This window comes from Pseudochaenichthys georgianus, chromosome 21 (assembly GCF_902827115.2).
Source record: "Pseudochaenichthys georgianus chromosome 21, fPseGeo1.2, whole genome shotgun sequence".
Lineage (NCBI taxonomy): Eukaryota > Metazoa > Chordata > Actinopteri > Perciformes > Channichthyidae > Pseudochaenichthys > Pseudochaenichthys georgianus.
In genome coordinates this window covers 36,954,207-36,977,382 of record NC_047523.1, presented here as the reverse complement: position 1 = coordinate 36,977,382, position 23,176 = coordinate 36,954,207, and the positions used below count along the sequence as shown (strand labels likewise).

Genomic DNA, 23,176 nt, shown 5'->3' with positions numbered 1-23,176 from the left:
GGCCCACTTCAGTTGTGACATTTAAATTCAACTTCAACTGGCACACTTCAGTTGTGACATTTAAATTCTAACTTCAACTGGCACACTTCAGTTGTAACATTTACATTCTAGCTTCAACTGGCCCACTTCAGTTGTAACATTTAAATTCTAACTTCAACTGGCCCACTTCAGTTGTGACATTTAAATTCTAACTTCAACTGGCCCACTTCAGTTGTGACATTTAAAGAATAACTTCAACTGGCCCACTTCAGTTGTGACATTTAAATTCTAACTTCAACTGGCACACTTCAGTTGTGATATTTAAATTCTAACTTCAACTGGCCCACTTCAGTTGTGACATTTAAATTCAACTTCAACTGGCACACTTCAGTTGTGACATTTAAATTCTAACTTCAACTGGCCCACTTCAGTTGTGACATTTAAATTCTAACTTCAACTGGCCCACTTCAGTTGTGACATTTAAATTCTAACTTCAACTGGCACACTTCAGTTGTGACATTTAAATTCAACTTCAACTGGCACACTTCAGTTGTAACATTTACATTCTAGCTTCAACTGGCCCACTTCAGTTGTAACATTTAAATTCTAACTTCAACTGGCCCACTTCAGTTGTGACATTTAAATTCTAACTTCAATCCCCGTGGACAGCCTGCTGTGAGTGATGACAACTGTCTCCCCTCTGCTAATCAGTGACACCCATAAACTATAATAGGCCTTCTAAACTCAATTTAACAAACCACTTGTGATTATAGAACAACATGAAATATAATGCATTTTCATTGTGGGTTATACAAGAATATATATTTGATTATATTAACTTTCGTTTTAATTATTCAACTTAATATGGAGACCTCAACAGTCCTGAGCAAGCCGACAGGAAGTGTGCCTGTCGTTGAAGCAAATGTTCTTAGTGGCCAAACGGCGGTACTACAACTTCGGTGTCAGTCTGTTTGACGTCATTTGGCGCAAAAATACTTTCCCCCATTGACTTACATTAGGAAAGAGACATCTGTAAATCAACTGATTTAATTTTAATTTTAAACTAAATCAACCAGTTGTATTAACCATTAGGGTCTAAAAGTTGTAAAATACACTAAAAGCCGAATCCAGAGTTAGTTTTTCTCTCCATTAATTTGACTGAGATGAAATCGGGAGATCAAAGGCGGGACTTTAGATCCAGATGCAGGTATTTTTGCTCTGGAGAGTCAGTCATATTTTGGCTTCAACCTCCCTAGAGACGAACGAGTCCCGCCTCCCACGCGGCATGCAGCTCTCCTTATACTCCGTGGTGCTGATCTGCTGTGTCTCTCTCAGGAGGAGATCGGCTGGAGGAAGGAGGCGTACCACCTGCTGGTGTTCGCCACAGACGATGTTCCTCACCTGGCTCTGGACGGACGGCTGGGGGGCCTCGTGCAGCCCCACGACGGGGAGTGCCACCTCAACGACAAGAACGAGTACAGCGCCTCCACACAGATGGTGAGGAGGAGTTACGTTTCTGCGAGTTTTTCCTGGTTCCATCCTTTTGATATATGTTCACATTATCAGATTTATCATTTGGTTGTCTATGCTGTAAATCTTTAAATCTACCTCATCAGGATAATTCTGACTAATTAGTAGCCTTTTATAAAATTAAACATTACAGTTAGCTTGAGAGTAGGGCTGTGCAATTATTTAATATGATAATGTATCGCTTTTCAGTCATTAAGTCATATCTTCAATTAAATGATTACATTATATAGATATTATGATTAGAAATCTCGCAAATATTTCGTCATTTATTTAATTTAAACCGGAGTATGCAAAAGTAGGCTTTACCATGTGGTTTTTACATAAAGACTGTTTATTTATCGACTTACCAGGAAAACGTGCTGCATCACATGACATGTCACTATTTAGACGCTTTTATCCAAAGCGACTTACATACTCAGTACTGTGGGTGAAGTGTCTCAGGGACACAAGGACATGCTGACTGCAGTGGGGTTTGAACCTGTGACACCCTGACCCCAACACCAACGCACTAGCCCACTGCGCCACAGCCTCCCAGCCTATATCATGATATGCATCAAGTGATGAAATTACCTAGAGGATAAGCTATTTCTATATTATCCGGATGGGAGGTTTTGGCCATACCCCCCAAAAGAGGAGCAGTCTTATTTAAGCAACAGGATGTGTTGTCCTTTTATACTATTTATCACATTTAATCCCCATCAACTCGTAACAGTATCATAAAGCAGAACATTCACACTTTAAATCCTCTAACTCAAACCCTTAGTTCCCTGGGTCACACATTGCCAGTCTAACACACCTTCAGGTACTTCTCCACACAGACTCCAGCTGTACACGGACATTGGAATTAGCAATGTTTACTCAAAGAGTGAGTAATGTCTCACTCTTTGAGCAGCTTCCTTCTTCGGTGACGAGGTTTCTTGTATGATAATAAACGTGCCTTTCGTGAGTTTCTAGCTACACATGGCTCTAAGGATAAATCACTTGATTGAAATAGATATTTTCACTTAATCTGGTTCAATATCAAAGAACTACTTATGTGAATTCAGCTTCAGATACATTCTACTTCAACCCGGCACCCGGAGTAAGAACACGTGTGTATTAATAGCAGAGAGAAGGTCTGATCCACACATTGTACCTGGAGGCTGCCAGAAAACCCTCAGAATAGACTGTTGACTTGTGACGACACATGTTCGTCTAAACCCCTGTCCGTATTCCCTCCTCCATCTGACATTTATGATGCGAGTGATAATGCTGATGAGGCGTATGTCGGATGCATTCAAATCCCACAAAATCAGTTTTGCTCACATGATGCGTGCGTACAGTCTGAGCTGCCAGAGGACTAATGCTATCAAACGTATCATCGTCACGTGAACTGCACTGCGCTCTCATTTAATGGGGGATTTTCGTGTCCACTCGAAACAAACAATTTCATAAGACCGCATAACAAGGAGAAGATTGTCTTGACCTCCGTCTCGTTGTGCCTCATGCAGGAAGTGATACCTAAATACATGTCCACGATTTGGTCCCATTTTCTTATTACCCATAGCTTTGATTCCCCCAATGTTTTTATAGTTAGTAAGTTAATTTTAGACTGTTTTCACAGTCCCCAGATTAGAAATAGGAAATAAGTTTGGTCACAAACATTTTATATAATCGATAGTGTTTTTGCGGACCTCTTTGATTACAGATTTGAAAACATCGTTGCTTGCTTTAAAAGTAGCACAATTCATTATGTCAAACCTTGGAAAGTATCTAGATATCCCTGCCCTGGTGCCAAAGGAACTGCACACTGGATATGTTTTGCCGTTTGATGTGTATGTCTGGACCGCTGCGTAAAAAGGAGGGTTTCTGCCCCGTTACTTCTCCGCTGCTTTCTTGTTCCAGCCCAACGGTATACTGTTTTTCTCAGACGCGGAGGGATACTGACTTGTTGTGAAAAGTAACTTACAATTCTACCCGTGGTGTACGCTCAGTATATCACGGCTAAGAACCAATCAGATTGCTTGATTTGACTTGTCCGTTTTATAAAATCAAATGTATTATCTTATGTTTTAGAGAGATATTCTTGATTGGCTTATAACATGTGTGGGCTGCAGATATTATTAAAATCAATCAATCGTAATTTTAGAGAAAAAACCCTACACTTTAGTGCTTCTTTCATACTCTGAGCATATGGTGTTGCATAAGTGCCATTTCTGTTTTTTCAGTAAAACTATGTCCCTGGTTATGGATACAAATCACTGGGAGTTTGTTTACTTTCCGTCTTAAATAAAAATGTCTCTCTGGAGGACCGAATTGAATCCAATAAAGATAGCCACGTCTCAAAGTGCGATCTGGAACGCTCTCAGACTCTCCGATGCTGAGAAGAGATAACACGAAGAACCCACATGAAGCTCTGGGGTCAAAGAGCCAGCAGAGCAATGTAAACACGACACGGGTCAGTGAGCTTCCTGTTTGTGAAAATACCCATAATGCCTTGCAATCTCTCCTCACAGGACTATCCCTCTCTGGCTCTGCTGGGGGAGAAACTGGCCGAAAATAACATCTTCCTCATCTTCGCCGTGACGAAACGCCTCTACGTTATTTACAAGGTACTTTGATTTCCATACTTTTTATTATCTGGCCAATGACGTTTAACGATGGGCTCATTTCAAAATACGAAAAATCTGAACATCTAATCATATTTTTCCAACATTTAAATTGTGCTTTACACAAAAATGCATATCCATTTTTTTATTTGGGTTATAGAAGTGGTTGTTCGTCTTGATACATCGAATGATCCTTAAACAATGTTAGGATTTATCTTAAGAATAAATAAATAATTCAACATTTTAAACTCTTTTTTTTACAAGCCGTCAGTATTCTTAAAGGTGGGGTAGGTACTTTGGAGAAACCGGCTCGAGTGCGCTAGAATTTGAAAATACACAGCCGGAAGAAATCTGCCACTTCCTCTCAGAGCCCCTCCCCCAACACACAGGAACGCGCACATGACCAATGAGGGCACGAGATAAGTCTGTGCCCCGATGGAAGGCTGACAGGCAGGTAGGCCGTCCAGTTACTTTAGCCGGCTCAGATGATTGGTCGTGCTTTCTACAGCGCCACGGCTTCCACAGATGATATTTTTTTATGGATTTTTTGTCAAAGCACTTCAGATATTAATAGCTATCGGGATGTTAAGAGCATTCCATGGAATATAACAAGTGTTTCTCGAGCCGGTTTCTCAAACTTACCTACCCCACCTTTAAGTGTTTGGAAGCAAATGATTTGTATTTATTAAGACATTTTGTTAGAAGTGAACTTACGTTTATTGTAGGAGCCAATTAACTGTGGGTATAAAGGTAGGAACCTATGTGTGTTGGTGAGAGGTTCCGCCGGAAGGCCCATACAGTTTTTGACCACACACGGAGAACACGCACACAAACACGGGATTAAAAACAAAGCAAAAGGCATTGTGTAAACCATAAATATCGTGTGGTGAATGAAACAAAGAAACCAGTAAAAAAGGGAAATAAATGGACTGTTTCGAACTGGAAACGTTGGTTCTGACTTTTATTCGGCAGCAAACAAGGTGTGCGTCAATTACACCCACCAAGCGGATCCTCAGAGGCTTAACGCGTTGGCTTAGCCTCTACGTTTATCTTATTCTTTATGTATTTGTTTAATAATGTTGACAGGGGAATTTTCTTTCATGCAAGTAACTATCTTTGACTTCCCTTTCAAAGAACTTCACTGCGCTCATACCTGGAACCACGGTGGAAATCCTGGACACGGACTCCAAGAACGTCATTCAGCTGATCATCGCAGCGTACAACGTGAGTGAAGACTATCGGTCAGTGTGGGTGTTTCTCACTGCAGAGGACGCTTGCTTGGTAGCACATGTCTTCCGAGTCACTTCCTTCAGGAGCTAGGCATCAATACTTCCTGGCATTTGGAAAACGAAGGCCGTTTCTCAATCTCGAGGATACTGGCTTTCGAGCCAATATTTCAAGGATGCTACGTCATCAAGTGGCGCAGCAGGACCGTTCCAATGTCCAGCATACTTGGAATTCCACCGAGGCCGCGTCCTTGGTTTGGGGGAAATTTCGAGGCTGCACATGGGTAGACTTCGCGTCCTTAAAATCCCCACAATGCTTTGCGCACGGACCAATTTCCCCAAATCTGTGGCGGAAAATGTAAGGCACACCTGCACACTTGCTAGCCTGTTCCACTCTTCGTTTTCCGAATGCCAGGAAGGATTCTTGCCTAGCTTCTGAAGGAAGTGACTCGGAAGACATGTGCTACCAAGCAAGCGTACTCGCGATTGAGAAACACCCGAAGAGTGGAACAGGCGAGCAAGTGTGCTTCATATGAGAGGCCCCGTCTTACATTTTCTGCCACAGATTTTGTGAAATTGGTCCGTGCGCAAAGCATTGTGGGGATTTTAAAACCGCGAAGTCTACACATGGGCAGCCTCGACATTTCTCGCTACGAAGTACGCCGGGCTCGGTAGAATTCAAAGTATGCTGGACATCGGAACAGTCCTTCGGCGGCACTCGATGACGTAGTATGCTTGAAATAGTGGCTCTGGAGCAGCTTACTCGACATTGAGAAACACCCTGAGTGTGAGTGTGTGTGGTTTCCTGTTTATGTGTGTTTGAGAGCCAAGGAAGGAAAGACAGGGGTTTAGAAGAAAGACATGAGGAGGGGGAGGAAGAGGGAGGGAGATTCTTTAAAGTCTTCGCACTGCTGAGACGCTGCTAATGCGCGTCCAGCTCACACACTAGCTGGGTTTCTCATCTGTCCACAGGAAGTGGTTTTAACAGCTGACTTTGTAGCAAATTGGATTATTTATGTTTCCCATAGGGACAGTAGTTATTTGAAGATGAATCAATTGACAGATGTAGAAGTCAGTATTAAATAAGAAATGGTTTAAATGAACCCTACTGCCTCACATGCGACACTTGAGTTGGACTCTAAACAGTCAATCTAAAATTCAAGAATAGAAGCTTTTAGCTGCAAAAACATCCCAGCCTGACTTCAGAGGATGCAATGTTAAATATCTGTCTTCTTGAGTAGAGCCCATTAAAAGAAACAACAGCCGCACTTCTCCTGCAGGATTCGCTCATCTCTCATTTTAAAAAGCCGACAAACACTTCCAAACATACACCAAAGCTCTTGCAAAAGTTTGGTAATCGTTGGTTCTATTTTAGCCCCGAACAAACGGTAAGGACACTCCCTAATGAGGACATGACTCTCTAGGATGTCCACCACCCTCATCTGAACACTGATTTCTTGTCTTATAAAACACATTTTCGTCCGTCTGTTAAACTTTCTGAAGTGAACTGCTTGAGTTCCCTGGATGTGTTCCCGTGTGGGCGTGCGGACTTCTCCCCTCAGTCAGGACCTCTCTCAGCCCGTGGCAGCGTGTTCTCTGCGACGGCAGCATTTGTCAGACCAGACTTGATGTGCTCAGCGTGTGTGGAGTGAGTGTGAATGAAGACTCGCGGCCTTATTAACATTCCTGCTGCCACATTATAACTCTGGGCTGCTAGCCTCCGTGGGCTTCACTAAACACTGGGAGGTTAGTGTGTGTGTGTGTGTGTGTGTGTGTGTGTGTGTGTGTGTGTGTGTGTGTGTGTGTGTGTGTGTGTGTGTGTGTGTGTGTGTGTTGTGTGTGTGTGTGTGTGTGTGTGTGTGTGTGTGTGTGGTGTGTGTGTGTGTGTGTGTGTGTGTGTGTTGTGTGTGTGTGTGTGTGTGTGTGTGTGTGGTGTGTGTGGTGTGTGTGTGTGTGTGTGTGTGTGTGTGTGTGTGTGTGTGTGTGTGTGTGTGTGTGTGTGTGGTGTGTGTGTGTGGTGTGTGTGTGTGTGTGTGTGTGTGGTGTGGTGTGTGTGTGTGTGTGTGTGTGTGTGTGTGTGTGTGGAAAAACGTTGTCCTAGAGACATTTACTGTAACGGGAATCACCACAGAGGAGGTTTTAAGTGCTTTGTTATGAGTTTATATTGTTCTGTCTGTCACTTCTGTTGTATTACAGCGGTGGCACACACACACGCACACACACACACACACACACACACACACACACACACACAGCGCCTGTGGTTTTTGGTGAGATTAACTCTAAAAAGGCAACGAACCGAGGCAACCCGTTCCCCGTGTCTCACTCCTCCCGCCCGGTGACTCCGGAGTTAAGGGCCTGGTGGCGTTCCATTTGCTGCTTTCAGGACACTGGAGAATATGAACATGCAATTTCTTTTCATTATGCAGAGAAGCCTTGTTTTAAACCCTGAGGCTAGGAAAGCTAACTCCGCCTCCTCTCCTCCTCCTCCTCCTCCTCCTCCTCCTCCTCCTCCTCCTCCTCCTCCTCCTCCTCCTCCTCCTCCTCAGAACATCCGCTCCAAAGTGGAGCTGTCGGTGTGGGACCACCCGGAGGACATCGGCCTCTCCTTCACCGCCACCTGCCAGGACGGGAAGCCGCTGCCGGGCCTCAGGAAGTGTGCCGACCTGAAGATAGGAGACACTGTGAGTCCCTGCTCTCCTCACTGTATACATGTGTCAAGCATCCTGTTGGTCCTGCAGAAGCATTCCAGCGGTTCTCTTCACCGTAGCCTTTTTATTTCTATGTGATGCAGCACACTTTATCAGTGGCTTAATGAAGACTGCTAGAAAAACATCACTGGAGAGGGAGTCACGCAGTCACAAGATGGAGGAGTAGAAAGCAGTCTTCAATGTTTACTTCAGATCAGCTCCACGTCAGAAATGAGCATGCTTGATGTCTCTCTCCATAGAGGCTGAATCATCATGTTCATCACATAGCTATCACCTGCCTCAAACAGTCCTGATGCTCTTCCAGGTCATCATACATCCTGTCATGTTCACAGCTGCAGTTGGGATACCTTTGTTATCACGTTACTCTCATGTTGGAAGAGGACATTCAGGATTTTCCCAACAGAGACAAACACTCGATGGTCAGATCACGTCTTACATGTGTCTTGCATCACAGCGGCTCCAGCTGCAACAAGAAGTCATTAAACACAACGTTACAATGAACATACAGAGCCTGCTATGTGCTGCACACTTCACGGCAGGGCAGGAGGTGAACTGGGACCTCTCCAAGTAGCAGTCCACACTCCATATTTAAGTCTGTTCGGGGACTTGAACCGGCGACCCCACGGCTCCCAGTCCCAGCCCCTCCTCAGTCAGTAGGGGCTTGGACTGGGAGCTGTGGGGTCCCAGTCCAATTTCATAAGATATATGAAAAACGTAGGCACCCTTCTATGATGGAGTTTTTGCAACTGACATAGCACTAGTTTGCATTTATGATTTGAAAAACATCGAGAAGTCCCAAGCTTTTCTTCCAAATCACTTTTGTGGCACATTTAGAAAAACATTTGTAGCGTAATTGAGGGCACATGGAGATAGTGGTCGGAGTAGAGAGGCTGCAGATTCAAACTGATTTAAATAGCGGCTAATATTTGTGCTTTTTGTTTTGGAAATGATCTTGGTTTGGCGCTGACGTTGCGATTGTCGCCAGTAAATTGCTCCCCGTGTTATGATCAACAGCAGAAAGAGAAAGGTGTTCCTGTAAATTCAATAGCTCGCAGCACATTGTCGTTGGAGGTTGAGTCATGTGGTTTCAGGAAGTGTTGGATACAGAATGATACGGCGCTTTAAACGGATAACACATTGAAGGTACGTTTTAAAATGCGTTATAGAAAGTGTTACAAAAAGGTTCTGGGCAGAGACATCGATGAGCTGTTATTGTCCATAAAAGGGAAAATCCCCCAATAAACAATTTCTTTTTAGAGATTTTAGGCCGGGCTGCTCGATTATGGCAAAAATCATAATCTCGATTATTTGGGTCAATAATTGATTTCACGATTATTAAAAACGATTATATTGACTTTGAAAACATCCATTTATTGGAGTTTTTTTGAACAGTATGTTTTCAACAGTTGATTACTCTGAACTTTAAGTATAATTCAACTGACAAACCAACAACAACAAAAAAATTATTTGAAAAAAATAAAGTAATAATAAAAAAATTATCGTTTTATTTTGATGACGTTGTTTTCGTAATCGTTGCAAGCCATAATCGTAATTGCGATTTAAAATACGATTAATTGAGCAGCCCTAATTTTAGGTCATGTTGTCCTGCCCTATTTCTACTCCGCTTAAAAAGCTATTAATAATCTGAGTCAATGGCTAAAGACAGCACGTTGTGACTTGGCAATCTGTGTGACCTTTGAGTCCTCTGAGACTTCCTGTCTGAGATCCGGGGGGGTACGGTTTATGTTGCCCCTCGCTGTAACCAAAGAGACAGCGCTGGCACACGTGGAGTCGCAGTAATGAAAGTCACATCGACTCTTAGTTTCTGTGAGAGGTTACTCCAGGTCGCGCTCTTTGTTGCTCTCCTCACCTGAAGCTGTTCTTTGTGTGGGGATCTCTTCATAAGGCTTATCTAACCAGAGGGGGAAAAGTACACACATCCTTTACTCGTGTTTAACAATACTCCGGTAGAAGTAGAAGTACTGACTAAACTTCTTTGCTCAAGTCAAAGTAAAGAAGTATGGGCTTTGAAGTAAAAAGTACCCATAACTAGCAGCTGCTTTAAAGAGTACCTGACCTCCCTTTATATCAATAGAACAATAATGTCATTGTTAGCTAATGAATGTTTCCATGCTGAACAACGGCAACATGACAACGTTTCCATTGGTCCCTCTTCTTTAGAGAAGACCAGGAAGTGATGGATACACGGATCGTGTTCCAACCAATAGGCACGCAGTGACTCTAAAGAATAATGACCACGCACCAAACACACATTCAGACTAAAGGAACCAGCTGTTTGGGAAATGAGAGAAGTAGAAAGTACAGGTATTTGAGTTCAACATGTAAGAAGTAGAAAGTACAGGTATTTGGGTTCAACATGTGAGAAGTAGAAAGTACAGGTATTTGAGTTCAACATGTAAGAAGTAGAAAGTACAGGTATTTGAGTTCAACATGTAAGAAGTAGAAAGTACAGGTATTTGAGTTCAACATGTGAGAAGTAGAAAGTACAGGTATTTGAGTTCAACATGTGAGAAGTAGAAAGTACAGGTATTTGAGTTCAACATGTAAGAAGTAGAAAGTACAGGTATTTGAGTTCAACATGTAAGAAGTAGAAAGTACAGGTATTTGGGTTCAACATGTGAGAAGTAGAAAGTACAGGTATTTGAGTTCAACATGTAAGAAGTAGAAGTACAGCTATTTGAGTTCAAATGTGAGAAGTAGAAAGTACAGGTATTTGAGTTCAACATGTAAGAAGTAGAAAGTACAGGTATTTGTGTTCAACATGTAAGAAGTAGAAAGTACAGGTATTGAGTTCCAACATGTAAGAAGTAGAAAGTACAGGTATTTGAGTTCAACATGTAAGAAGTAGAAAGTACAGGTATTTGTGTTCAACATGTAAGAAGTAGAAAGTTCAGGTATTGAGTTCAACATGAGAGAAGTAGAAAGTACAGGTATTTGAGTTCAACATGTAAGAAGTAGAAAGTACAGGTATTTGAGTTCAACATGTAAGAAGTAGAAAGTACAGGTATTTGAGTTCAACATGTAAGAAGTAGAAAGTTCAGGTATTTGAGTTCAACATGTAAGAAGTAGAAAGTACAGGTATTTGAGTTCAAACATGTAAGAAGTAGAAAGTACAGGTATTTGGGTTCAACATGTAAGAAGTAGAAAGTACAGGTATTTGAGTTCAACATGTAAGAAGTAGAAAGTACAGGTATTTGAGTTCAACATGTGAGAAGTAGAAAGTACAGTTATTTGAGTTCAACATGTGAGAAGTAGAAAGTACAGGTATTTGTGTTTCACATGTAAGAAGTAGAAAGTACAGGTATTTGTGTTCAACATGTAAGAAGTAGAAAAGTACAGGTATTTGAGTTCAACATGTAAGAAGTAGAAAGTACAGGTATTTGAGTTCAACATGTAAGAAGTAGAAAGTACAGGTATTTGGGTTCAACATGAGAGAAGTAGAAAGTACAGGTATTTGAGTTCAACATGTAAGAAGTATAAAGTAAAAAGTACAGTAACAAAGTATTTGTACTCAACTACTTCCCACCTCTGTATCTAATCCATCCTAACAAAGGAAATGCCTTATTACCACCAAACAGCTCTCTCTGCAGACTGGGATCATCCCTGAGGAAACATTCTGTCTCTCAGCTGGATTTAATCTGCAGCGGATTCATCTCCGAGCTCTGAGTCGCTCCCTCTTTCGTCTCCAGGCTGTGTTCATGTTGTTATTAGACTTCTGTGCAGTGACGTGCTGTCTGATAGTCGTTAGAGCTCATGGATCTGATTCTCACACTGGTCTTTCTGGATCTGCTCGCTGGTGCCAGTAGCAACAAGTACACACAATAACACAATAACACCATAACACAGCCCCATGTGTTTTATAACAGTCGTGTCGTCAATCTGAACGTCGTCTGCTCTGTAGGCCCAGCTTCAATCTCTCCGTTTGTGTCCAATAGTCTAGTTTCCAGCTCCTTTTGTGAACCTGGAAATGTTGAGTATCCAAAAGTGTTATGTTTGTAATGTATAGTATCGGTCCCGAGCACACTGCAATATGTGACATTAAAAAAAGTAATGTTTTTATGTCTTGCGGTCATGCTGTCAACAAAGGGCAGCAGGTAATGACATAACATAGTGATTTGATTGATTAGTTATTACGTAATGCAGTGTTATTACATCATATGGGATACAGCCAAGCCCCGCCCCTTTTTCCTGTTCTCCTAAATTGGGGCGCAGCTCTTTTCTATTTTTAGGGTGAATTTTTAGATGATGCATTTATTAATTGGCATCACTATTATTATTATAAGTGTTTAACGATTTTCATTTTTGTGTACAAATATTTCACGGTTTTAACTTCAAATATTTTACCTTTCATTTAAAATACTTCGAATTTTAAGTAATTTTTCTGAAATCACTAAACTTTTACTCCTAATACTTTACGTGGATTTGACTGATCACACAGTACTTTAATGCTTTTACCATTCTAGATAAAGTACTTTTAAATTGGAGTATTAGTACTTTTACTTAAGTAAAGGACCTGCATGCAGTTAGGATGCTTCCTCGGCTGCATAACGAAGTGAACATGAACGACTGTTTGAGGAGTTATTACATAATGCAGGCCCAGAAACCCACTTGGTGATGAAGGCAGCTCTTGTTTTTCTTGTTCTCCCCGACAGCTCGTTTCTCATGTGGGTTCTGATGGTGCACCCACGTATGAGCACACATGAGAATTATATATTGAATGTTTGAAGGGCTGCTGTTGTTTCTCCATGGCTCTTAGCCAGTTGGGAAGCTTCTCAGTTTCTGTCTCTGAAACAAAAGCTCAGAGGTCATGTGACCCAGGACGATGGTCCGTGTTAATTGCTTTGCATTTTGCACAGCCCTCTCTCCGCTGGTCACTTTATATTCTATACAGGCTTCAATTGAGGATCTGTTTTTGGAGTCCTGGATCCATTGAAAATGCTAGCAAGGGGCAGCTTCATACATGCTGTCACAACAGTGGGAATCTCTTCTCCTCCAAACCCCCTGTGCTTTTCTATCCACCGCTTTATTCTCCTGGGCTCTGGATGGGAAAGGGTGCCGGAGGAGCTGAGGCAGAACAACAGCAGGGAATGGAGAGGGGGGGCTCTGGGGCGACGGGCCTCGCTCGGTCTTTATCCTCCGCAGTTGAAAGGAGATTGAGGACAGTGCGCAGGGAGCCAAACTTGTTTCTGAGGATGTGGCCCAGGGTGTCGGTGCGTTAGTCATGGAGCCTCATGCTGCATCTCAATGACCTCACACCAACGCAGGCAGGAGGAGGCCTGAGAAACTGGACGCCATGAAAGAAGAAGTGAACTGGCAGGAGGAGAAATGCTAGCTGCAGTGGATGTAGTTAAGATGGCTTCATTCTGTATGACGTTGAAGAGGCATTCGTGCAAATTAATGAAAGCGCTTTGGTGTTTTAATTTGATTATGTGTCGTTTAGTTTGAGCTTCATTTACAGTATCTCAGTTCATTGAACTTAAGTCAGTTATAAGAATTTAAGTCAGTTATAAGAACTTAAATTGACAACCGAGCCGGCCAGCTAACCAATCGCATCAGACTGGGCTCTGGTTTCAGACAGAGGGTGAAAAGAGGTGAAAGAGCTTTTTGAACATGAAAGCATGGAGACATGTCACAGTAGAGACTCTTTTAATATAAAACTGCTGCCCCGATGTTCCTGAAATTCGGTGTAAGACATGTTGACATTGGTATTACCACCATTTATATTAAACTTTACGGATAGGGGACGTTATGCTGTGCATTTCAGGTGGTGTAGGAATATTCTGGAAATTAGCTTGAACTCCCGCTGAAATTGGAACAACATTTGGTTCTGTAGTATGCTCCAAAGGTGTCCTTATTGCGAGGTCAGCTCTGCTCTTGTGTCACGTTGTCCTGTGAGGTGATTGCAGTCGCCCCAACCCTCTTTAATAGTAGTAGATTCAACACCTCTCTCCTTCCCTGAACCGATCCCCGCCATACATCTCTCCTCGAATGACATTAACTCGCTGTCGAGGCTGTTTTCTCAATTGAGTTTAGTCTCAATGTATCATCTCCTTACCCCCACTGTCCTCCATCACTACGACTTCCTGCTAACTTGTTGAAACCGTTCTCTCTCCACAGCCTCCCAGCTGTCCTCAGCAGGCACATGATGCCTCTATTTGCAGTTTAATCTAATTGTGTCCTTCGTTAACCGTTAAGCTCAAGTGGGGAGTCCGGGTAACATGTGACGTAGTAGACCTCTCCTGTGTCATGAATCAGCTTGTTATGCTGGATAGTAAAGTCCCTAGAAATGATAATGGGTATTAATGCAGATCTTTGTATAATAAGAATATCAGTTGAAATAATCAGCGATATCTGGATTTTTGAAAAGAGGGCATTGGTAATTTATGGTTAAGATGTTGGATGTTGTTTTGATTCTTCTGCTGCTAGATTTATTTGACCAAAACTATAGAAGCAATTGTTGTCAGTGTTAAGTCTTTAAGATGAAAGAAAGTGATAAAAAACGGTGATAAAATCAAACAAAGTTAATGATACCAGAGTTCACAGTGAGTTGTATTTTTTTTTTTTTTTACAAAACATGACTAGCATCGTGTTTACGTATCATTATTTCTTACGTTTCCCATCATAACCTGCAGTAATTGTTTGTTATAGTCAATTTTGAACATCCTGGAATCTTATGGCGGTGATCATTTTGACTACAGCTGGAAGAATAGCAAAAAAGAAATAGAAATTGCGATATATTTATCTATTTCAAGTACCGTACATTTCGGACTATAAAGCGCACCTGCATAGAAGCCGCAGCAGCTACATTGTCCGTCTGTCTTGCTCTCGTTCTGTCTCTCGGTTCCACTTTCACTTTGGCGCGCTACCTGTCTCACTCTTTTCCGGCCTCCAGCTTTTCCTGCTGGAGCCCGCCGCTTAAAGGTGGCGGGCGCGGACCGGTCCTAGAGCCCATAGAGTTAAAGGTGGTTAATTTTACATGTAAAATCCATAGATTTAGGAGGTTCCCTAGTGGCCGTTAGCTGTACAAACAACATGGGGGAAAAAGTCGCGGTTTATAGTCCGAAAAGTACGGTAATTGTGTTTTATTTTTCATGCAAAAATAACAGACAAAGCTGTTTTTGCACCTCTTAATATGGAGATGTCCTGCATCGCCTTGGACTTGACAACAGGTCGAGACATTGTTTACTGTATTCTGACATTTTACAGACCAAAATATTTAATGATCAATCTAAAGAATAAGTTGCAGATCAATCAAATAATGAAAATAAACTTAGTTGCCTAATTACACCTTGTAGTGGCTTTTCCAATAATCAAATGATTGCGATGTTAACAGTTTGAGATGTCCTGATTTTTTATTTTTTGTATTTGGCTGCCAAGCGTACAGTGGATGTATCGCCAGATCGAGGCAGAGAAAGGTTTTGTTTACCGGTTTTTTCTACACATTTGAGCCCTGCCCAGGTTGTGACATGTTTGGTCTCGACGTGCCCTTTACTCACAGATCCCGGATCAGATGTTCCTGCCAAGAACAGCAGGTGCTGCGTGGGTGGATATTTGCTTTTGGTGCGAAAACTTCACTTCATCTTCTGCGGGTCAAGTGCTTCTAGCCAGAGCTTCAAAGCGGAAAAGCCTTTGATGAGTGTGCAACCTTGCCTCGCTTGTTCACAGCTTGAACCTCACTATCACGAGAACACGTGTGCTTTTCTTCAATCATTTAATCATAGTCTTATATCTGGTGTTTGAGCAGTCGGTTTGCGCATTTGTACCAGCGTCATTTCATTAATTTAAGTCGAGGCAACATCAAAGAAAAAGCCCGAGCTCGCCTTTGAGCAGACAGCGCTGAGGATGGCTGCTGTGACAGAGTAAAAAAGAGGACGAACATGCTCCTGTTGGAACAGAAACAGCTGCGTTTCTGTTCTCGTCAAGACTTCCTTCCTCCGAGCAATCAGATGGGTGTTGGTCTTGTATCGTGTCTCGCTTTCTGCCACAGGCAAAAGCCACATCAGCTGCAAACTCAATTTTGGGTGAAATAAGCCCACTGGTGTGAGCGTAACAGCACAGGGTCGTGTGTGGGTCGCGTCCACAGGCTGGCAGCACTTACAAGGTGTGCGTGGTAGCTGTGTTTGCTCCCACGAAACACTATAGGGTGGGATGACATCCCTTGGAAAGAGAAGAGATTGGAGGTATTTACTCTATCTCTCTTATCATCTGCACTTGAGGCAAGGCAAGTCTATTTAAATAGCACTTTTCAATTCAAAGTGCTTTACAAAAATGAAAGACGTTAAGAGCATAAAACACATAAGAAACATTACAAAGCAAAGATAATAAAACATGAATAGTTTCAGTGCAGTTTAAGATGTGAATAGTTCAATTAAAAGCAAAAACAAAGTCTTCAGCCTGGATTTAAAAGTAGTCAGAGTTGCAGCGGACCGGCAGGTTTCTGGTTTGTTCCAGATATTTGACAAGACCCCTAAAATGCTCACATTCCTCTACCCCCAGTCTTCCCGTCTTCTTTCAACACTTTTCTAACCTTCTTATATTCCTTTCACCCTTCTCATTCAATCATTTTGCATCCCCAGACAACAACTTGACTTGAACTCTTCTCATTCCACGAACAGGAAGTCACTATCTTTTTCTCCATCAGTGCCAGTGTTTGTGCATTTTCTAATTGCACCACTTGTTTCTTTGTAGGTATCGTTTAACGTGAGTGTGGAGGCGAGGAGCTGCCCCCCCCGCGGCACCGAGCAGAGCTTCACCATCAAGCCGGTGGGATTCAAAGACAGCCTGCAGGTCTCTGTGGATTATCAGGGGTGTGACTGTGGCTGCAGCCGGACGGCCAACACCAACAGCAGCATATGCAGCAACATAGGTAGATGTGTTCAAGATTCAAGGCTTTTATTGTCATGTGTTCATAGCTACAGTGTAGATATGTCAATGGAAATCTTAGGTCACAGGCTCCTCCAACAGTGCAACACAATATAACATATAACATATTTAAAGTGGACCTATCACACTATTTTTAGGCAATAGCATCAGGTCTCAGATATATAAAAAACATGTCTATGAAGTGTTTTGCTCAAAATACCAAACAGATCCCCCATTCTAGCCATGCCTCATAACGCTCTATTTCACTTCCTGTTTCAAAAGTGCTGATTCTGGGTATAACGCTTTAAAAAAAAATGATAAAAAAAGATAAAGGAGGGGTCTGAGCTCATGCGGGACCCGGCAGCTACCGTCTAAACTAAATGCTGCCGTGATGAAACGCCATATCATGGATTATCAAGGATCTGAAACAGTCTGGAGCTCAAAGGCTTTCTCTCTTGCCGGTTACACCACAAGGTGAGTTCCTTTCTACTTCCTGCTTCTTCACCCACATGCTCTCCAGTACCGGTTAGCTCTGAGTGTTAGCGATGCTAATGTAAACACCGACCATATTACGTCCAAAACAGTCGGGCATTGTTTCTGATAGCAACGTTTCAGATATTACGTCATATCGGACGCAAATCTGGATCAGCTCCGTTGTAGCCCCGTTTTTAGAGATTTGGGTACGGAGGAAAAGAGAGAGGGTTTTATTTTTTGACGCTGCGTGAGTTCCCCAACACACCGGGGACACATGTTGATGTATACAAGACATCCAAAAGTGCATTTTGCATGATAGTTCCCCTTTAAAATAGTGCAAGTAATACAAATAGAATATAATAGAAATAGTGCAAGGAGAGTCTATATACAAGTAATTTGAATATGATATATTAGATAAATAATTTGTAAGTTGCAGACAGATGAATGTTATGGATGTCCTTTCAAAAGTTGTGCATTACATTGGACATTCACATGGATTTAGGGAGCTCAATGATATAACATAAGAATATTACAGTATGGTTTTTAAAGAGAATCAGGGCACAAAACTAGCACAACGTACGAGCTAAATGAAAGTAAAATATGCTAGTGGATGGCAGATTTGAATAATTGACTGGCAAAACAAATGTTAGTCAAGTGCCTGTCACAATTTGAACAAATAATTGCCATACAGCCAGTGACAAAAGAGTGGTTTGATGCATTCAAAGGAGGAGATTAGGAGTACATGCTCAAAGGTTGAATCACCCTGGCACCAACAAGGCTCATAAAAATATGTTCATAAAAAAAGAACAAAAACTTGTTCTTTTTAACGTATACAGTTAACATTTCTGTTAGTTTTGTCTTCAGTTTGTGTTGGTCTATTTGAATCTTACTAACTATTAGCAACCAGATTGGTTTTTAATTCCTTTTGCTTTGTTTCTCTTGGTTGTTGTTAATGTCAGTTAAACAGCAGCATCTCCCAGCAGGAAACAAAGCTATTTTTAAAAGCCATGGGACTTAAATATCCATGTGAAAGGAACCTCCTGTGAAACCCACCACAGCCCTTGTTAATCACACAGGACAGAAACCTGGAGTGTTCACGCCTTCAAGGAAGTCAAGCACCTCAATCACTGATGGCAGACCTGCTATTTTCTTCTGCAACTAAACTAAACTTCTACTTTTACCCCCAAATTGAACTACTTTCCTTGGCATAATTACGGAGAAGCTCTCACTTGTGGTTGTGTTGAGATAATGGTGGACAATAAAGTCAAAATTATACTCTGTGCATTGAGAAATTCTAAAAGCAATAGAGTCATATCAGTGTAGTGAGTGCCTTTAAATAGCCGCGTTCACACTGCGGTACTTTTCCCACAAAGGTTCATGCGAACTTAGTTCCTGAGAACTCTTTAGTTCGCATGAACTAAGTACAAATCGCGTTCACACCAGAAAAAGTTCCTGGGGGTGGATTAGGCAAATGAACCGCTGACGTCACTTCTTCTTCTTCTGCTTTGGGTTTACTGGCAGGCCGCAAACCATTTCACGGCGTATACTGCCGCCCAAAGTCCCCGGCCGGAAGTCCCCGGAGTTGAGGACTGGCTTCAGGAGAAGCTGCAGGGACTCCCAGCAGCTTCTCCTGAAGCCTTCCGAGTAAATCGCCAGAACGCCGACACCTCCTCATCTCCACCGCTCCCATGTTTTATTTTGTGTTGCCATAAGTTAGTCTCTCTGCGTTTCTGCGCTGGGCTAATGCTAATGCTAATAATGCTATTGCGAGGATAATAAAATGGCGGCTTCACAAAACTTTTTGGGAGTTTTACGGGGCGTGGTTTGCAATCCGCCCAGCCAATCAGGAATATAGCTCTTTTCTCAAAAAAGAGCCGCTCGAAAGTCCCTGCTCTCTAGCAGGGACTTTCGAGGGGGTAAAAAGGTTCGCATGAACTACTTTTAGTACCGGCTCTTTTTGGTGTGAACGCGATCATGAACTAAGTTCGCATGAACCTTTGTGGGAAAAGTACCGCAGTGTGAACGCGGCTTATACTACGTGGGTACGTTTAACACACTTGATCTGGCAGGAAAGATTTCAGGAACTACTGTACATTTGACATTTATATTCAATTTAATAATCCATCCCTTGAACAATTAATGTTTATATAATATCCTGCTTTATATGTTATATTTTCCACATATATATTTGTGACTTTTTTAATGCTATTTTATTTCTATTTGAGAAATATTTTGGATTGTTTATTTCTAGTCTTTTAATTTCTCTTATGTAAATTGCCTCCTTGTCTTTTTATGCTGCTGCAACGCAAACATTTCCCAAATTGAGATCAATAAAGTGCCTCTTATCTTATCTTATTTTCAGAGATATATGAAATCACAACAGCTAGAAACTGAAGTTGTGAACTGAAACTAAAATACATTTTATTTAAACGATTTGGATGCCAAGCATACAGTGGTTGTATCTGCGATATCCAAGCTGCCAAAGCTTATGTTTACCTTTTTTTTTCTACACATGAGCCCACATGCCCTGCCCAGGTTGTTTGGTCTCGACGTGCCCTTTACTCACAGATCCCAGATCAGACGTTCCTGCCAAGAACAGCAGGTGCTGCGAGGGTGGATATTTGCTTTTGGTGCGAAAACTTCAGTTCATCTTCCGAGGGTCAAGTGCTTCTAGCCAGAGCTTCAAAGCGGAACATATTTCTTAGCCTAAGAACCATACTTGATGTGTGCAACCTTACCTCACTTGTTCACAGCTTTAAAGAGTGGACATCTGGCGGATAAACCTCACTATCACGAGAACATGTGTGCTTTTTTTCTAAGCCCCATTTTCTTATCAGTCAGACAACTCACGTGTTTCTTTAACATGTTTATTAGAAGCAGCATAGTTGAGTTTGGCGTCTAGGCTCGGGCCTCATCACTCCACAGATACACATCGCACGATGAGTGATGATTAAATAACTAACCCCCGAGCCTACAGGTGGAAGCTGGGGTGGAAGCTGGGGTGGAAGCTGGGGTGGAAGCCCACGACAGCTAGAAACTGAAGCTGTGCAGCTGAACAGTCCTAAATGCAGTAAGTGATGAAAGCGTGTTTTGCCCCCTGCAGGTACCTATCACTGCGGGACGTGTCACTGTGAGCCGGGGTACCTGGGCGCTCACTGCGAGTGTCAGGAGGGCGAGTCGGGCAGCTCGTACCTGAGCGCCTGTCGCGAGGCGGAGGGCAAGCAGGTGTGCAGCGGGCGGGGCGAGTGCAGCTGCAACCAGTGCCTCTGCTACGAGTCCGAGTTCGGGAAGATCTACGGGAGCTACTGCGAGTGTGACGACTTCTCCTGCGCCCGGCACAAAGGCATCCTCTGCTCAGGTAGGAACAGCGCGGGGAAGACGCACTGAGATACCTTACTCGAGTAGAAGTAGCATGTTAAAATGTTTTGTTTAGCTCATAATCTGAATCTATAAAGTAACTACTAATGAAATAAAGGTAGTCGAATGTAGATTGGCTTATAGAAGGTAGTTGAATAGTACCATAACATGGAAATACTCATGTTAAATACAAGTACATTCCTAGAGTAAGTATGTACTATATCCAACTGCTGGTTAGGAATAACATCCACTAAAGTCGTACATGTCCTCTGAAGCGTGTCCTTGTATGTAAGTGTGTGTTCCTGCGCTGGGGTTTGGAACCAGCTGCTCCCTGGATATTTGCCTTGATGAGAAAACAGGCCGGCATCAAGCGTGCTGTAGACGCCTCAGATCTGCTGCACTTGTGTCGGGTTATAATTAAAAAGTGATGCATGATGTTGGGTCGTGTTGCCATACCTGCTCTGGGTGTGTCCCGGTGGTTTGGCCTCTGACTCTGCAGCCAAACCCAGATTCTATGCTACCTGCATGGTCGCTTCCCAAAAGAAGCGCGGAGACGCAGCTGTGATAGTAGTTGTTCAGATGTTCGGGCTCCTGTTTTCTTGTCTGCCTCGGAGGGCTTGTTTTGGTTTGATGCTTGTCTTGGGGTGATGGAGGACCTGAGAGAGCGGGGAAGACTTCATTTTCTTGTTTTGCAGGAATAGAGATGGAAGTAAATGCAGTGATTTAAAAACATGCTTGGGTAGGAGAGCTTCCTGGACTTAAAACCTGTTGTGTTTTTGGAAACGGATCCATAGGCGCGTTCACACCGCAGTACTTTTCCAACAAAGGTTCCTGAGAACTCTTTAGTTCTCATGAACTAGGTTCAGATCGCGTTCACACAGGAAAAAGTCCCTGGGGGAGGATTAGGCAAATGAAGCCGCTGACGTCACTTCTTCTTCTTCTGCTTTGGGTTTACTGGCAGGCCGCAAACCACTTCACGCGTATACTGCCCCCCGAAGTCCCCGGCCGGAAGTCCCCGGAGTTGGGGACTGGCTTCAGTCGAAGCTGCTGGGACTCCCAGCAGCTTCGACTGAAGCCTTCCGAGTAAATCATGTTTAGTGTTGCCATACGTTTTTTTTTAAAGCACTAAATGGGCTGGCTCCGGCCTATATAGCCGAACTCCTCCAGCGCTACACCCCAGCCAGAGCTTTAAGCTCTGCTGATCAGCTGCTGCTGGTAGGGCCCAAGACCAGGCTCAAAACCCGGGGGCACCGAGCCTTCGCAGCAGCTGGCCCCAGGCTCTGGAACACTCTGTTTAAAATTAGTATCTTGGAGTTTTCCTCTGGTTTCTGTAAATAAATTGCAAGACAGATTGACCACAAGAATTGTGCGAAAGACTTATTGTAATTAAATATTATTATATATTGCAGCACATTTTTATTGACATTTTAAATGTTGTCTTATTTGACCTTTTAATTAAGCAATCATACACGAGAGGCCGTTCTTGAACGTCATTATTGGTACGACAGTACTGCGGCAGGACCGAGGCGCTTGCGCCGAGGTCCGTACGCCTGTACTGGAGTCAAGAACGGCCTCAAGTGTATGATTGCGATTCTATAACACAAACTATCATTGTAATCAACAATATCGTAAAATAATTTCATAATGTGGGCTCATTTGCTCCCAAACCTACACTTTCTGCTTGAGTTAATCTCCGTCAGAAAGTAGTTCCTATAAAGTATAGTTCCCTTGGTAACGCTAGCCGATCAATCGAACACTCCTGCTTCCCCGCTTACAGTTATTGATATAATTATAGTAAATAATATATTATTAACCAATTTATTGAAAACAATTTATTTACAACAATTCGGTCAACTGCAGGCAGTTTGCTTTTCGGCCCAACGGTATACCGTTTTTCTCAGACGCGGAGGGATACTGACTTGTTGTGAAAAGGCACGTTCTATTTGACCGTTGTTTGATCGTGGAATCAAACACGCCTATTGACCAATCAGAGAGCTTGCTCACACCTATGTGTTATAGAATTGGACATTCAACCCTGACTTCTTATAGTTATTTAAACATTTTCATTGTATTTGAATTGAACTTTTTTATTGCAAGGTCTCCCTTATCTTATGTTTATTTACATTTTTGCATTATATTTTTTATTTTATTTATGTTTTATTTTATTTTATTCTTAAATGGAGCAACTGTCACACACTAAAGGTTAAACTAAATATTCTGATTCAAATCAACAACATGGAGATTCTACAGGGACACTTTAATCTGGCCTTTAATTATCTCCATGTTGCAGTCCTGCAGCATAAATATCCTCCGTCCATCAGAGATTCATGTTTCAGTTTAAAATCTCTCTCTCTCTCTCTCTCTCTCTCTCTCTCTCTCTCTCTCTCTCTCTCTCTCTCTCTCTCTCTCTCTCTCTCTCTCTCTCTCT

At 42.5% G+C, this 23,176-nt stretch overlaps 1 protein-coding gene across 1 annotated transcript in view; it reads left to right on the top strand.

Moving 5' to 3' along the window:
- Positions 1-23,176, top strand: part of itgb5 (integrin, beta 5) — a 71,367-nt gene that overhangs the window by 10,347 nt on the left and 37,844 nt on the right. Inside the window, 6 exon segments of the mRNA XM_034109316.2 lie at positions 1,315-1,476; positions 4,005-4,100; positions 5,232-5,321; positions 7,873-8,007; positions 16,744-16,921; positions 20,495-20,749. Of these exon segments, the coding sequence (XP_033965207.1) occupies positions 1,315-1,476; positions 4,005-4,100; positions 5,232-5,321; positions 7,873-8,007; positions 16,744-16,921; positions 20,495-20,749 (916 nt within the window).